This window comes from Setaria italica, chromosome II (genome assembly GCF_000263155.2).
Source record: "Setaria italica strain Yugu1 chromosome II, Setaria_italica_v2.0, whole genome shotgun sequence".
NCBI lineage: Eukaryota > Viridiplantae > Streptophyta > Magnoliopsida > Poales > Poaceae > Setaria > Setaria italica.
Genome location: NC_028451.1, coordinates 42,047,703 through 42,064,956, shown reverse-complemented (window position 1 = coordinate 42,064,956; position 17,254 = coordinate 42,047,703). Strand labels below are relative to the sequence as shown.

At 45.6% G+C, this 17,254-nt stretch overlaps 2 protein-coding genes across 2 annotated transcripts; both read left to right on the top strand.

Moving 5' to 3' along the window:
• Positions 1-6,061: 6,061 nt before the first annotated feature.
• On the top strand, positions 6,062-8,586 carry LOC101771562 (WAT1-related protein At5g64700). The gene is made up of 7 exons (XM_004957839.2): positions 6,062-6,311; positions 6,419-6,481; positions 6,956-7,072; positions 7,185-7,440; positions 7,543-7,698; positions 7,806-7,957; positions 8,072-8,586. The coding sequence occupies exons 1-7, from the start codon at positions 6,124-6,126 to the stop codon at positions 8,274-8,276; spliced, it is 1,137 nt and encodes a 378-aa protein (XP_004957896.1). The 5' UTR covers positions 6,062-6,123; the 3' UTR covers positions 8,277-8,586.
• A 6,040-nt stretch (positions 8,587-14,626) lies between these two features.
• On the top strand, positions 14,627-16,977 carry LOC101770624 (WAT1-related protein At5g64700). Its single transcript, XM_004957836.4, has 7 exons — positions 14,627-14,902; positions 14,993-15,058; positions 15,157-15,273; positions 15,408-15,657; positions 15,743-15,901; positions 15,990-16,141; positions 16,418-16,977. The coding sequence occupies exons 1-7, from the start codon at positions 14,730-14,732 to the stop codon at positions 16,629-16,631; spliced, it is 1,131 nt and encodes a 376-aa protein (XP_004957893.2). The 5' UTR covers positions 14,627-14,729; the 3' UTR covers positions 16,632-16,977.
• Positions 16,978-17,254: the final 277 nt, after the last annotated feature.

The window sequence follows — 17,254 nt, the reverse complement described above, 5'->3', positions numbered from 1 at the left end:
AAATAGTTACTTGAAATGTCACTGGTAAGGCTTCAATAAGTCTGATTTAGTAGTCACTGACGAATGGTAGGGGTATGGTAGGTGGGTATTTGCCTGCTTACCACTGTGAGCACTTATGTCGTCCTCTATGTGTGTGTGCGCGTGCGTGCGTGCACTTTTCACTTGTTATCTATTCACTTATCGTTTCGTGTCAAAATTTACAGTTCAAGCCTATTTTTCTTCACTTTATCCAGCTGTACCTAGCATCCCCTTAATGGTTTTTTAAACTTTTTCTAGCTGAATTTTAATTTGATTCCTTCTTTTTAAGTACAAAGGATATACAATTGCTTCATTTGCTTGCAAAAATTGTGTCTGTCAACAATGCTTTTGGTCCATCCTCGTTTGATCATGCTCCACCGCTGAATGTAGCAAATAAAATTGTTGTTGGAGTTATAAAGTAATAAGAGATATTATTTGAATAATACACACAAAATCACTAAGTATATATAGTTCTATACTCACTTCAATATGTACTACTGTATCACCCCTTTGGAACCAATATAGCATGTGCACTTGCTTTAACATTCAAAGGCATTCGCATGTGTCACAAAAGATTTTTGAAAAATGATGAAGCAATGCACATGAGAATAAAAAAGAAACCTTTTTAATAATATAATACATAGAAAATTCCCATGTATATATTCTTGCTTTAATATGTGTACTATTGTATCATGTGCTTTAAAACTAATATAGCATCTTGCTTTACCATTCAAAAGCATTCTAACATGTCAAAATATTTTTAAAGTGATACTACATTTTCCCTTAGATGAAACTACAAGTTTGCATGCATGTGATACTTTGCTAGTGAGCTGCTTGGTGACAGTATCAATTGAACGCTTTTGGGCTTTCCCTTATCTCTTCACAACGTTATCCATGTTTCATGCACTAATCTTCCTAGTTAAAGTGTGAAAGATCAGAATAAAAGCCTCTTAATAGCTCTTCTTTCCCTTGTTTAATTTCATCTTGGGCATAGCGTGGTGTTCTTTAAAAGAAAAGAATTGGTGCAAAGGTTGTACATGGTAATGCTCCAATTGCGCTAAATGGCCACCTATCATTATGAAGTTTTAAATATAAGAGGTGTTGGCTCATGACACGTAACATCGTAATGCCTTTCATGTGTTGATCGTTTAACACATAAAAGGCATATCCTTTTATTTATATCAACCGCAGGATAGTCGGTTCAGATAAGGTTGCAGCATCTGTTCCTCGTTGACATTTATCTTCTCCTCACAATTCCTTCAAAAAAAAAATCTGCCCCCTTTAAAAAAGACATTTATCTTTGGTTATAGTTTATTATTCACTACGCCAGAAAAACTTCGTGCTGACAGCTAAAACAGGTTTGTGCTGGCGGGTATCGCACCCTCTGGCAACCTTTAGCTAGCACAAATGCCGTCTGTGCTGGCGGGTGCTCGCCCGCCAGCATAGACCGATCTCTGCTGGTGGGCGACGTTAGCCACCCGCCAACAAAGATGCTTTCTGTGCTGGCGGTGTGGTTACATCACCCGCCAATGGTTTCTGTGCTGGCGGGTGCTTATGTTGCCCGTCAGAAATATGTATTTTCCCATTCAATATATTATTTCCCGTGAATTATTTATTATTTTTATTTTCCACCAGCTTTTAGCCGTCAAATTGAAATATGTATCTCCAACCACATAACAACGAACTTGAATAATAAATAATTCATATTATTAAAAACTGCATCGCACATAACATATAATTCACATTATTAAAAATCCAACATCTGGAATAGAACTGTTCTTTGCCACGCTAATATTAAAACTACTACGCCCATCTACGAAGATTTGTGAACTCGTCCGCTATCAACACGCCATCTTTATCAAAGAATGCTCCATCCTCATGACAAATCTCGCGTAGGATGAACCTCGCCATGTCCGTACAAATGTTGTCGATTTGTTTGTCTTCGATCTTGCTATAGTTACTGTCGATGGTAGGCATCTGCAGGTATACAGTAAATGAATATTAGGATGTATTACCATTAGGAAGTTAGCACATGGTAGTGTATAAGAGTCTTACATCTTCAGGGTTCGTCCGGTACCTCGCATTGTTTCTGATGAACTCGCACATGTAATATCCGCACAGCACAGAGCCGGAAGGTTGCTTGTGGCATTGCAAATAAATAGAAAAATAATTATTTTCATAGCTTTCATCCTTTTTGGATTGTGGACCCCGCCTTTTAGTATGTAAAGCTTGTACGCACTTTGAGGATATAAAGACAAGTGTTAGAATATAACTTAGGTGCATAGAATGTCAGCATGCATTTTAAATACTGCCAAGGAATGTCTTACTTTTGTATAATACCTATGAAATCCTTGTACCTATCTCTATGATAGTTGGCTGAGTCGAGGACCACTGCTCCTCCTAGCTTGGGTAAAATAATGATGCAAATCCAGTGATCTCTTCATTATATTAAAATAATTTATATTATAGACGACATTAAATAGCACTTACTATATATAGTAATTAAAACTAGCTTACTCAAAACTTCAAAACTGTAAGGAGCCATAATATAATCCTTGTCAGCCTTTTTTTCATTACTTTTGCAATGTATACGGACACTTTGTGCATTTCTTCTCTGTGGACTTTTTTTATAGCATCTTTCTCCACTTGTATCTCTACTGCTTCTATTTGTGCTTTGATCGTTTCCATCATTTTGAGCTTGTGCTCTAGCTCGCTTATTCATGCTGGGTCAAGGTATGCTACCTTGAACCTGCAATGCGTCAATTCTTCCTCCCTCTATTGCATCCTGCAGAATAGGTTGCTCAGGTACTTGAAATAAAATACAATGTATTTAAAACTCGTGTAGACGATACAAGTGGACTTACAAGCACCATACGAAAATGATATTCACGTTGAGGTGTTGTCGACGGTAAAGTCAGTGCAAATCCTCAAAATCGATCACAATCTGGTACTGGAGAACACCAAGGAAAACCTTAGTTGGGACATGAGCGGTGATTGCTCGAATGCCTTGCTTCATTGCATTCATGATCCATCCATGTAGCTTATTCAATTCCCATGGGTCCTCCAGCAGATCCCACCGATACAAGGATGGTTTGCCATGCTCATAATCCATTGGGACATCATCTGGCATAAATAAATTAAGGTTTTGATCCTTTTCCTTTTGCCGAGAGGCGCTGCGAGTTACATATTTTTCACCGGAAGATGAAGCCTTCTTCTTCAATACGTTTAAAAACTTGTCGACGTCTGCTGATGGAGCCTTTACATATGTGCTAGGTACCGCTAGCCTCTTGGGAGGTAGAGATGCCGGCGAAGGTGATGTTGGATCATTAACTTCTAAATCATTTACCCGTTCATCACCTTCTAGTGCTGATGTCCCACCTCCTCATTGAGAGCTTCTAGGACTACAATTTTTTCACACACGCATCTGTTTGATCACCATTTTGATCTCCACGGTCATAATCATCATCCATCATAATATGATCATTTTCATTTGCATCATCACCACCCACTTCATCAGAGGCAGTATCGATGTCTATGTTGTTGAAAGTATCTCATGCCTCACCATGGTGGAACCAAATTATGTATCCATCTACAAAACCTCACTTTATCAAATGCCTCTTGATGACATCAATATCCTCCCAAATATTATTGTTGCTACAGTCAAAATACGGACAACGTATTTGCTTTGTCTTGCAAATGCGAGCGTGCTTCTCCGCAGCCTCCACAAACTTTCATACCTCTGACATGAATGTATGCGAATGTTTCCATATGCCATACATCCATGCTCTATGATCCATCTTTAACAACCTATGATAATAATTCTATGTTATATTAACTAATTTAATGAGCTATGGGTTGCAATTCTATAAACTCAATTAAATTATGGATGTAGTAACTACTAAAGGAAGGAATATAATAAAAACAATTCTATATTACCCTAAATAAAACTCAATTAAGCCAAGGATGTAATAATCAATAAGTAAAAGGGAAAAAATCAAACTCAATTATATATTAAATTCAATCAAACTCATTAATTAAAATTATGGATGTAATAATTAATAAGTAGGAAAAATATAATCAAACTCAATTCTATATTACATTAAAATGACAAACATAGCATGTAATGGTTATAATATGACCATAGAATTTTATTTAAAAAAATAATCCATCTCTAGTTATTTTCTCTCTCTTCCCTCCTCTCTCTTCTAGCGTTCTAGGTCTAGATCTATATCTAGATGACAACCTAATGACGCTAGAAATGATGGATATAAGTTGAAAAAGAAGGTTGGAATAGCACAAACTTACCTTTTATAGCCACCTCTTCCAAAGAAAATAAGAGCAAAACCTTCCTCCTTAGATTTGGTATTTTTGGAGCTTTTCCCGAGCTCCTCTCGGACAAGTTCCAAATGGAAGGTTGGCTGGGGAAGAAGCTGTTCGCGGCTTTATCTGGGCGGCATTTGTGCTGGCGAGCGCTTAGGTTGCCCGCCAGCACAGAGCCATCTGTGTTGGCGGGCACTAGCCCGGCGGCCCCGGTCACCTTTGTGCTGGCGGTGCCAATTCTGTCCGCCGGCACGCTAATTTCGACGTGCTCTGCACAAATCGTTTCTGGCATAGTGGTTGGTTATAATTGTGGTATAATCAGAATGGTAGCAATAGTTTTTTAGTGTGCTTCTTCTTCCGATTCCACTGCCCTGATTTTTGGGAACGAGATTCTCTGTAGTTGGTGCCTCTTCAATTGAGTCATTGATGATGGGACCGGGTTCACATGTCAAGGACTCAACTGTGGAGGATCCCTGTTCGATTTTTGATCGAAGGTCTAGTGCCTACTCAACAATATAAGGTAGAGGTGCAAAGATTTAGTGCGATCTGGTCTTCTATGTAATATCTTGATCTGTAGGCCGTTAGATCACTATATTTAGCCAATTGCAACTCCTCAAAGGATGCTTCTAATTTTGGCACACAAAACTCTTTTGGAATATGCAACTGTCAGAGTCGTATGCAAGTGTCATGAACAAATCATCCCAGGTTTTCAGCAACTAGTCAAGAGAGCAACTGACATTGCCTTCAATATCACGGAACCACCTCAATTACGTTCTGCAGAATCCAAAAAGAGGACACTCTTCTCCCACTAACACTTGCCTGGCCAGGCGAGATGCATATCCTTAGTAAAGTGTAGGAGCTCTAATTGTATATTCTAGGTGCAGTCCCAACCAAATTTTTATTGCCTTCCTGATCACATCTAACCTACTCTCATTAATAGCTTTAATTTGTTGGGAACTAGGGACGACGGACGCGTACGCCACCACCATGCACCTGCATTTGCTATCCATCCAGGCAGACCACCCAGCAGGTGCACAGCACAGTTGGCGAGAACATTCAGAACCAGCACAGCCTGCACTATTTTCTGTTGCGGATGATCTCCACATACTTTCAACATGTGCCAGAGGTTTGCTTGTCCCATCGGTCACTCCCTCCCCTTGCTCCCTCTAGCTTAGTCACCTGTCATGTCATCACCCAAATATATATATGCAATGCAAACTAAACATGTCTATTAACGTTGACATGAAACAGTATGCTTAGCCTCTCTCTTAATGCACATTTGAGCAGCTTTGCACGCAAAGTATGTAGTGGCCTGCTTGGGGCTCCAAATGGTAACAGCTGAGCCACTAATGCTCCTACACTCTGAACAAGTTGGGGCCGACTCGGATCGCTCGCTTGCTTGTCATCCTTTGTTTTCTCCTCTAATCCCCCCCACCATCAGTGGATGCTCCGATCACCCGTCACTAAGCTCCGTTCCCGTGCTCCTCGCATGCATGACTCACCCTGAGTGCCCAGCATTTCCCATCGGCCTTCGTCCTCCTCCCCCATTGGCGCACCACTGATTAGCCAAGACGGCGTACGTGGCGCACTAGCGACCGGGCTCGATCAATCGCCGGATTATCCATGTCCTGCACACCGGAACATGGCATATGCTCTTACGAGGTTCCCGTGCCGGCGCCAGCGCCTTTTGCGACGCAGTATATATAGGGTTTCGTTCCACACGTCTGAGCATTGCCTCCGCAAGCCTAAGAAGACTCTTGTAGTTGTGTAGCTACCACTACCAATATGCTTGCCAAGATGGGTGGCAGCGCCAAGGCCTACGCTGCCGTCGTCCTCATCAGGCTCATGTACTCCGGCATGCATGTCATGAGCAAGGTGGCCTTGGATCAGGGCATGAACCCACTGGTGTTCGTGTTCTACCGGCACACCACGGCCGCGCTGGTGCTCATCCCTACTGCCTTCGTTCTCGAGAGGTCATCAGATTCCTAGCTGTGATGCCTTGATGTCTACTTTTGCCTGGTTTTGTTCTATGTTTGACTGGTGATCAGTTCTGAGATGTTGATCATCTTGTTGTGCGCAGGCGAAAAGCTAAGCCGGTGACGTTCAAGATTGGGTGGAAGATGTTCATACACGCCCTATACGGGTAAGATGGATTCTATATTCTTCTTAGATGTTCATACACGTTCAAGATTGGCTCATGCAGGATTTGGATTGCCTTGTCTGAGGAATAGTATTCTTTTAGGCTTGAAGTTTCTTATTAGCCTGAGATTTTGGAAGGCAAATACGGGATCAGGAGCTCTCCTGTTTTATCTTGTTGTATTTTAATATGTAATTATATTCTGTTTTCCATGTTTCCACAACTCTGCATTTGATTTGGTCCGGGCATATACTGCCATGATTGCTTCAGATGCACAGAGCACGCTGTCACACTCCATGCAAACAGTGCAACTGGCCTTTAGATTACTGTGTGTATATGGTTTCACTCTATTTTAAGTCACTCAATAACTTAAGTTCTGAAGAAAGCTTGCATTGCAACGCTTGGCCTGTAGTCCAATTTGTTATGCAAGAATTCAGGTGCTTCTGTCCTTAACCTGATATTTCTATTTTTTTTTGTCAGGGTGACAGCATGTGGTGTCTTGTTTAACCTTGGCCTCAACTACGCTTCTGCTACATCGTCGTCAGCACTGTACAACGTCCAGCCGGTGGTCACATTCATCCTAGCCGTTATATTCGGGTAACTATAATACTAGTTGACCCCAAGACTATATCATGCAGACAGCAAAGAGAACAAGCTATAGTTTATTCTCAGCTCATGAACTGAAGAAGAACGCTACTACCTGTGGCAGGATGGAGACTCTGAAACTGACGAGGTTCCACGGCAAAGTGAAATTCGCGGGCATCCTCTGCTGCATCGCCGGCGTCACCGTGCTGGCCTTCTACGAGGGGCCAATGTTCAGATCCTTCAACCACCACCACCTCTTTCAGAACGGCGGCAGCAGCCCCGCTGGAGCTGCAGAGACGCGCTCCAAGAAGCAATGGGTCCTGGGGATTTTTCTCATGACACTGTCCAACGTTCTAGCAGGCCTGTGGACGGTGCTCCAGGTACGCACCGCATTCGGGTTTCAGCCATGATCTTCAGACCACAATGTTGTTTGTGGAGTAGTAGCAGCAACTTTAGTTAGCTGACTCGTTCTGTTCTTTCAGGGGCCACTGATAGAGGACACCTCCAAGCTGATGAACACGACGCTCCAGATCTCGTGCGCGTCGGTCCAAGCCTTCCTCGTGGCCGTTGCAACCGAGAGGGACTTCTCCAAGTGGAAGCTGGGATGGAACGTTGGCCTCGCCGCGATAATCTACAGCGTAATGTTTCAGCTTCAGAAAAAACTGCTCAAGTTCAGAGTTCCAAACAAGTTCATATTTCAGTGCAATCCGACTGATGCTTTTCTCTGAACAAACCAAACCTGCAGGGCGTGATCGTGACGGCGCTGTCGTACTACATGCAGATGTGGACGATCGCCAAGAGGGGGCCGGTGTTCCTGGCCATGTCGATGCCGCTCACCTTCGTGTTCACCATCGTCATATCCTCCTTCATCATCGGGGACGCCGTCAGCCTAGGAAGGTACGTGCTGTGTGCACGTCCTGATCGATCAGTCACAGATGAACCCCTATTCTGCAATTTTCCTGCTGTATGAACAAATTCCTCTGACGGTACGGTGTGTTGAATCTGCTGCAGCATCTTTGCCGGGGTACTGCTGGTGGGAGGCCTGTACAACGTGTTCTGGGGGAAGAGCATCGAGGAGCGCGACGACCTGACCAAGATCAGCGCCGCCGGCGGCAGCAAACCCGGGCTGGAGCTGCCGCCGCAGCAGAACAGCAAGGCGGATGAGGAGGCGCCCCAGGTGCCGGATGACGACGATGGTGCAGAAGCAAAGGTCTGATTCACCTGTCAGCCAAACGACGTGACAGAAAAGATTGTGCCAAAGCTATTCAGGCCACTGGCTTCAATTCTCAGGGTGCCGAGAACAACAGCAGGCAGCTAGCCACCGAAACTAAATTGTGGCGTCCAAATTGATTGGGTTTGGGTTGATGCATGATAAACCAGATGATGTCTGTTGTGCCATTGTATCTACGCGCCCCGGCACAATGTTTATCCAACCAACCGCATGAATGAATGAATAAAAAGAAAGGAAGCCTCGGTCGTCGCTTTCAGCGAGCTTCTGTGTGGCTTCAATCACCATGCATCATTCCCCTTATTCTATAGCATCAGGTCAGGGCTCGTGCGTGTTCGCCACGATGCCATGGCGGCAGCAGGATGTGCGCGCGCGGTAGTGGATTTCACAGCTCGATGCACGCACATTATTGGCGCCATTAGGTTTGCCGCGCACATCCTCTGTACTGTACGTATACCGTTCGAGGTCATCATCATCAGTACCTAAACAAATGTTTGAAAAGGAGCGATCGTGAAGGCTTTGGAAGATGATGATACTACTACTACTACTACTAATATATAAGATTCAGGGTAATGCGCTGTCACTATCTGCACTGTACGGACACCACCGCGAACGCGAGACAATTGTTACGACGGAAGGAAGGATTGGTGTCCATCAACAACAAACCTTTCGCTAATGGGTTGGAAAGGAGTAGGAGACGGGACTTTTGCCCGGCGGCGACTTGCGTCCACGCACTCGGAGAGCACTCGCGCTGGATTCGGCCGCCACCCGGCGATCACCGTGCCGGCGCCAACAGAGATACGCCAGCTCCGCTCTGTCCATGCGGCCGCTCCAGAACAAGTCAGAAACGGCACCGGCCGTCGGCAGGTTTGCTGGCCCGGGTCGAGCGAGAGGCGGCGTACGTAAGGTGCGCGGAGCCTGCACGCGAGCGCGCGGTCGCGCCCGATCGGTCGCCGCGCCCCGACCAGGCGACCAAGGCGTCGCCGCTGTTCTTCCTCATGTCTGCTGCGCGCCGTGTCGCCACGGCACGTCGCTGCTGCCTCGGCGGCAGGCCTTCCGTTGCCCGTACGGTGATCGTTTCTTTTCCCCTTCTGAGCAGGCACAAGACGGACGGGTATCGGGGGTTGGATTTTCCGTATTCGCTCTCGCGTTGTTTGTTCGCTATACGCAAGTTCTTCTGTGGGCCCACCATCAGGCCTGTACGTACACTCCTGGGTTCCCTGGGCCCACCAAATGCAGCCAGGTCTCGGTACCTCGGCCCAACTCTCCTGGGAGGACATCTGGGAGGTTGCATAATTTTTTTTTTTTGCGAGACCCAGAATTTGAATCCTGATTGGCAGCTCACAACTAGAGCACTTACCACTTCACATCTCATGCATGCATCTTTCAGCCTTGACTGATAGGGCCACCCTGTGAACAAGCCTAACACTTTTGTTTCCTAAAGCATTCGACTTTATGTTGACTACTCCAATTTTTCCCTAACATCAAAAGTTAGATGCATGCATTCTCATTACCACATGTGATGCATGCATAAATGCATGACGGCACGCCTTACCACACACTACAAAGAGTACAAGTCTGCAAAGGTTGGGTGATCTATGACGCGGTAGATGCACCTTTTTTCCCTGAGGGAAATGTGTAGTTTGACACAGGCCCAACAGACATGTCCATATTGCCAGCCTAGAGGTACGGTGGCTCCCGTGTTTTTACTTCCTTTTAGCGGCGTAGAGCAACTCGAAGAGCCCCTTAAAACAACGAGGAAATCAGATTTAGGGAGAAAAGGAGAAATCCCACGCTCCAACAACTCCCCCATTTTCGCCAAAAAAATACAGCAACCAGCATCCGACCTCCGTTCTCCGGCATATTTACGCGAGCTAGCACTTCCCCAATCACCCCTTGCACGCTCATCCTTTCTTGCGCGCCATTAGTTTCCCGCGATTTATTTTGCCAGCGGTGGCACGACGGACTGGCGGCGCGCCGATTCCGACGACCACAGCGGCGGAGAGAGGGAGGAGCGAGGGCGTGGGCACTAGCGTCTCACTAGGATTCTGTTTTGATGGTCGCTTGGGGAAGCGACGAGGCGGAGCTTTGGGCGGCATCGGCAATGGCAGGTTGGGGGACCTCAATCCCCGACCGAAGGGGCCATGCCCAACGCCTAGGAGTAGTGGAGGGTGGAGCATGGGAGGTGAGGAAGGCGTGGATGGTAGCAATTTGAAGGTGACGGTCGGAGGTGTTTGGATTTGGCTGGCGAAGTAGTCTGGATCGAGCTCGGTTCGATCTATGTCCACAGCAAGAAGAAGCAGGAAGAAAGAAAAAGGAAGGGAGACAAAGGGAGCCTGAGGCCCAGCCAGCTCTTGGCTTGGGGAGGAGCCTCAAGGTCAGAACTCCTGGTGCTTGGTATGAGTACAGGAAAATAATAGAATCCTACTCTAATACATGTCGTATTTTTACAGAGCGGCATGTCTTGCCGGCAGAGAATGGACGCTGCGGGTTGACGGCGTTCTAACGGCCGTCGGGCCGAGGCCTCAATCGGCCAACTCAGTTAACAGCCGTGGTAGGTAAGGATTTTGATTCAATTTCTCAAAAATTCATGTTGAAGCCCTTCGATCAGTAAATACAAAAGTTTGAGAAGGATTATAGGTGAACAAATCTTCTATAAATGATTTGTTGATTTGGACTTTGGTTTGGAAGATAGAAGGCCATGAAGTCAGCAAAAATTCAGTCCCTAGCTGATTTTTTTTCCAGAGATTCGATGTGGCAGGTTTTATTTGTATTTGACCGACTTTGGCATCAATTTTGAAGTCAAGACGTGATCAATTTTTATCATACAATCTATGCATGTCATGTCCAAATATAGATCGATCCATTTTGACATTTTGATTAAGATCTTTGTTGTGTTTTTGGCAAAAACTAAAGCAGAACTCGGAGTTTTATCATAGTAGTCATGGACTTAGATTGGATCAACCCAGATGCAGCCCAACTCATGGCCCACGCGTGCTGATATGGTAAGTTTAAAAATCTTAGGCCCCGTTTGGGTCCAAGGAATTGGAATCTATTTAATGGAGTAGGCTAATTTATGTTGGAATGTGGCATTCCACAACTTTCCAAAGTTTAGATATAAGCCTATCTTAAATTCATGGGGTGGGAGATGGAAATTGATTCTATAGATTATGGTTATTAGAATGGAATTCAATTCTTATAGCACGCTCTTAGACTCGCTTCTCTATAGTAGAAGTGCAGCATACAAGTATCTCTCCCATATCACCAACTATAATATACAACTATATTCCACGTACAATTATATTAGCTTAATTAATTTGTGTCTAAATTATGATTATTAGGATGGAATTCAATTCCAATGATCCAAACGGGGCCTTAGAGAATTTATTATTAGAAATGTGTTGTGGAATGGTATGATTTTGAGGAAAGAAATTTTTAATAAAACTCCCAATGCATAGTTTGGTGGAGATACTCTTAGCCCTAAGCTTTTTTGTCTCCTGACCCGGTTTGTCCGCATGCATGATGACATTCCTTAGCACACCGCATGCATGATGACATTCCTTAGCACACGCAACAACAGTACAGTACATAGGATGGTGACGAATCATGAATGACGAGAGTTCATGACGTCGTAGCTTCTTTTTTCGAGGGAAATAGAAGCCCACACAGGTCCCGACGTCCTGGTCGGCAGCTTAGTCATAGCCAAGGTGTCCATTGCCAACCTAGAGGTAAATGTGGTGGTTCATATGTTTTACTCCCATCTCTCCCAATTTGGTTCATAATTTTATCGACCACCCATCATGAGTTAATATCTGTTAAAATTTCTCTTCTAGCCACCCTAGTCTGCATAGTTCCATAACACAGTCACGAAAGCTGAGAACTTGGTAACTGTGTCTGCTCCTCTCACATAATGAAACTTCCTCTCCTCTCTCCTCGTAATAATGATCTTGCCACATTAGCAAAATTACTGATGTGGCATATTATTTAATGGTCATGAAACTCTTGATGAAACTTCCACTGAGACATGAGACGCACATCAATGTGAAAACGTGACAATTACCATGAATTGATGAAGTTAGTAGTGTGTTATTGTTGTATTAAATATCATGACTTTAAAGAACGTAGTAGAAAAAATTGATTGGGAGCAGCTTATTTAATTTCTGCAGGAATGTAAAAAAAATATATATTTGCTACAACGCACTATAAGCAAAGAATTTTTTTTCATTGTTCTACATTAAATTTCACCCAAAAAAATGAGATATTTGCTGCAGGACGAGACTGTATGGTTTTCGTTGTTGAAAAGTTAACAAGCCTTTTTTGTGCATGATTCAATTCGGTGCGATTGATGGAGCATCCAAAAGCATCCTGCAGAAGATGCCCTCTGCACGAGAGCTTTGTCGTGTCGAGTGAATCAAAAGAAGCTTTTTTTGTTACCCCATTCTCCTCCTGTTTTCCATCAAAGTCGTTCCTCCTCCTTTTATTGTTTCCTTTTCTACGGGCACAGCATGCTAGCTTCAGCGGAGAAAAAGACTCAAGTTGACTGCGCACAACGACGACGCGTCTGCTCTCGATTGACTCTGTAACAGTGTAATCCAACTTAACAATTCGCACTAGATTCAGGGTGCGATCATCTGCTCCTAGATTCTTTTTTGAAACAACTGCTCATAGATTCTAGAAAGAATTAAACTTAAATTGCAGCAGCAAGTGCCTGATTACCTTACTGCCTACGTATGCCGCTTACGTCCCAGATTCCACGCCCTTTTTGCGTCATCGATCGCATGCGTCTTGTCTTCAACTTCTAGCGAGCCACCACTCCTCCGGCCGGCAAGAATGTTCCGCTCCAGCCAACGGTAATTACTGACTCATTCCAGCTTCATTTCATTTCATTTTATTTCATCAGGAAGATGCTTTCTTTTCATTCGGAGGGTGTGTGTGAATTACGTGCGCAGAGAGAAAAAAAAAGGGGGATGCCCAGGTTTGGACGCGCGCGGCAAAGGTGCCGAGCTGGTCGTGCATCTTTCTATAAAGGGAAAGAGAAGTTCACAAAGGGAGCATTTGCATACGTGAACAGGATCCTTCTGTATCATGGCACGAAAGCTACTGATCGGTTAGAAATGGAGGTACCCATGACCATCTTATCGCCAACAAATGGTTGCAGTGAGCGCTACTTGCATTATACCAAACGGCTATGTAATTGTAATCATTGCGCATACGACCGTATAGGATACTCCATGACCCACTACAGAGGATTTGAGAAGTGAGCAATATAGCTTAGTTGGCTGGGCTTTCAGTAGAGGACCCACTAATCATGATGCTAATTTGCATGGCTTAAAAGTAACGCATAGCTCCCTTCTTAAGATTACGAACGTTCATACTGAGTTCTCAGGACTCATCAACCCAATAAGCCCAATGTTTCAGGCTTTGTTGACACGATATGATGACGATTAATCTCATGATTATTTTTACAAATAGACAACTTTTCACAAATAGATATTTTTTATGCACCTACTTATGAATAGATGTCCATAGTTACCCGCAAAAAAAAAGATGTCCATATAGTTACACACACACATGATATGTACTATTTTCTAAAGGATGAGAAGAGAGTACTTGAACCCAGCAATTCATAATTTTCTAGTCTATCAATCATCACACTAGAACATCAATTATAGTAACCACACAATAAATTACCTGAGCCACAATTAGCGAATAAAATATTCTTACACCTAGTATCCTGGAGTTTGACATGTTTAGGTCAATAGAAGAAGCTGATGAACATTTACCTTGAATGCATGATTAGTTAGTTAAGCAAGAAAAAGGTCTTTGAACTGAAGACCTCTTATCGTGGCAAAACCTAATCAATTTCGCTGCACCGCACGTGATGTTTCTTCATTAAAAATGAGTAATGGTCAAGAGTTCAGGGAAGCTTCTCCGATGAACAGCTTTTCCATAAACAAGCTGCCCTTACACAGACCTTTATCCAACAAACTTCCGTGCTGCTTATTCAAGTGGCAGGTTATTCATCTGTGGCCAGCGCACTACTCATTTTTTCTAATTAGCATGACCACTTGGCCAATTAAGATTCAGCCTTTTTTTTTTTGCTTAAGAAATGTTCTTGTCGATTGACTCAAAAGCAGATATATCTTGTAATGCTAACCTGAACTTTGCACACACACACATGAAACTTTATCTTTTGAATTGCAAATGAAACTTGACCATAAACTCGACCATTGTGCTACTTGAAATTGTTGTTATCCGAATTGCATGCATGAACATGCAGAGAACTTTCAGCTTGTTCCTCTTTCATGTCACTTTAGTCTCTTGTACAGTCTTGGCAATTCACACAAGCTGGGTGGCTGGCCATCGCGTATATATAGGGGCGGGAGCTCTGGGAGTGGCACAACTGTGCTGAAACACCATCGATCATTCCATCTAGGCGCCATGGGCAACGGCAAGGTGTACGCCACGGTGGTGCTCATCCGGCTCATCTATGCCGGCATGCACATCCTCACCAAGGCGTCCTTCAACGAGGGCATGAGCACCACGGTCTTCGTCTTCTACCGGCACGCCGTCGCCGCCATCTTTTTGTTGCCTTTCGCCTTCCTTGAAATCAGGTACCCATACCCTTCAGTCAGGCATGCGTGTGCTTTCAGTAAGTTACCATGAATGATAAGATTAACTCATATGGTGTTCTACGCTTGCAGGAAGCGACCGGCGCCACCTCTGAACTTCAAACTCACTGCCAAGATCTTCGCGCACGCCTTCTACGGGTATGTTCGTGCAGTTTGTGCTTTGACTGAAGCATATAGCCGCAAATTTTTCTGTTCTTGTCGCTGAAACGCCAAGCCGTTGGCGCTCTGTTGCTCAGGATGGCAGGAACGATCAACTTGTACTGCATTGGCCTGAAGTATGCTTCAGCGACCTCCTCATCGGCCATCTTCAACATCGTGCCGGTGGTCGCCTTCATCTTGGCCGTCATGTTCAGGTCATAGAGAACTTAATCCGATCCAAGAGCCCGTGTTTAATTTGCTTCCTTCAGTCATGTGTAGTTTCAGACTTTCAGTACCAGCCGACTACTAGGCAACTTTACTGAACATTCTTCCTTTTTTTGCACGACAGGATGGAGACCCTGAAGCTTAGGAGCGTCCATGGCATAGCCAAGGCCTCTGGGATCCTCCTCTGCGTCGGCGGCGTCATCGTGCTGGCGCTGTACGAGGGCCCCGAGCTCAAGTCCATGAACCACCACCAGCTCCTCAAGCACCACACGAGCGCCGCCGCCGCGCACGCGCATTCCAAGGAGGAGTGGGCGCTGGGCATCTTTCTCATGACAACGTCCATCGTGATATGGTCTTTCTGGACTGTGAAGCAGGTACGGATCAAGATCTGTTCAAGTGCCTGATCGAATTTTTGCAGTCGTAGTAATGTTATTCCCGACCGGCCGGCCGTGCAATCAGGGACCCTTGCTGCTGGAGTACCCTTCCAAGCTCCTGAACACGACGCTGCAGTGCGTGTTCGCGAGCATCCAGTCGTTCGTCATCGCCCTTGTCCTCGAGAGGGACTTCTCGCGGTGGAAGCTCGCCGGCGCCGTCAGCCTCGCCTCGGTGCTCTTCACGGTAAGCACTAGCGATTTCTTATTGTGCTTTCACCAACCAGGGATCGATCTCCTCACAACTGGTCTCTGCGTGTTCAATTCGTTCCCAGGGTATCGTCGTGGCGGCGATCTCGTACTACCTGCAGATCTGGGTGATCGAGAAGAAGGGCCCCGTGTTCCTGTCCATGTCGATGCCGCTGAGCCTCGTCTTCACCATGGCAATCGCCTCGTTCCTGCTGGGCGAGGACGTCAGCCTGGGGAGGTAACACCACGTCACGTCGCACTGATTACCAACCACGTCACCGGCGATGGAAAAACCATTCGCTCGTGCCTCCTCCCCTTTTGACTTGTACGCAAGTGGCGCCGTGTCGCCCTGATCGATCGATCGATCGATCGGGGGGGTCCCGAGTCCCGACCGAGCAGATCATATCGAGCTGATCCTCCCTGATTCAGTCGCGTCGCTGTCTTCTTAAGCTTTAATGACCTCTCCCACGCTTAACGGCTCATCTCGTCCTCATCCGATCCGCTGTGGGTGCAGCATTATCGGCAGCGTCCTCCTCGTCGCCGGCCTCTACAACGTCCTGTGGGGCAAGAGCAGGGAGGAGAAGCAAGCGGCGGGAGGGAGGGACAGCGGCGGCGGCGGCGGCGTCGACGGGGACGTGGAGAGGAATGCGGCGGCCGTGCAACCGGCGGACGGGGAGACGAAGGAGAAGGAGGAGGGGGACGTCGACGCGGCGGCGGCCAAAGTCTGATGACACGCGGAGTCCGTGCGGATCATGCACGCACGCGACCTGCTGATCCAGTCGATCTCTCACGGCCGGCGTGGCGGGCCTGCGACCGGTGCTTGTGCGATCACTGCAGAAAGGGTGCAGGGCAAGAAAGATCATATCAGGCGCTGGTCGGTGTCGTGTTTTCCGAAAGCGATTCTTCAGCTGCTCCGCGCCCTATGTGCATTTGTGTGCGCACAACCAGTTGCTGTTTGTGTATACTGAGGTGTACATCACATCAAGTTAATTTCCAAGTGATGGTTGATTGTATAATGGTGCATAAAAGTGGCCTCTTTGAGTCTTTATTCGTAAAGTTATATTTTTCTTGCAATCGAAGAATCTACTTTGATTTCCTTTGGAGGAAGAATCTAATTTTTTTTGTTACAAATAAGTTGTGGATGGCCAGGGCTCGATCAGTGGTTCCCACACGGAAAAAAAAGGACTGGCCATATTGGAGAAACTACACGTCGGTGTTTTATACCCGACAACCTACCGAGGGTATCCCGAGGTGGTAGATTGGTTGGTGGAGAATCGCCGGATCTAGAACTCGAAGGTAAAAGCGAGGATACAAAACATAGATTTATACAGGTTCGGACCGCCAGAGTAGC

Bases quoted from the DNA above. Each gene is read 5' to 3' on its own strand.
- LOC101771562 (XM_004957839.2), top strand. From the start codon at position 6,124: ATGCTTGCCAAGATGGGTGGCAGCGCCAAGGCCTACGCTGCCGTCGTC. The intron at 6,482-6,955 runs GTAAGATGGATT...TTTTTTTGTCAG, and splicing joins TTCATACACGCCCTATACGG to GGTGACAGCATGTGGTGTCT. The intron at 7,441-7,542 runs GTACGCACCGCA...CTGTTCTTTCAG, and splicing joins GCCTGTGGACGGTGCTCCAG to GGGCCACTGATAGAGGACAC.
- LOC101770624 (XM_004957836.4), top strand. From the start codon at position 14,730: ATGGGCAACGGCAAGGTGTACGCCACGGTGGTGCTCATCCGGCTCATC. The intron at 15,059-15,156 runs GTATGTTCGTGC...TCTGTTGCTCAG, and splicing joins TTCGCGCACGCCTTCTACGG to GATGGCAGGAACGATCAACT. The intron at 15,902-15,989 runs GTAAGCACTAGC...ATTCGTTCCCAG, and splicing joins TCGCCTCGGTGCTCTTCACG to GGTATCGTCGTGGCGGCGAT.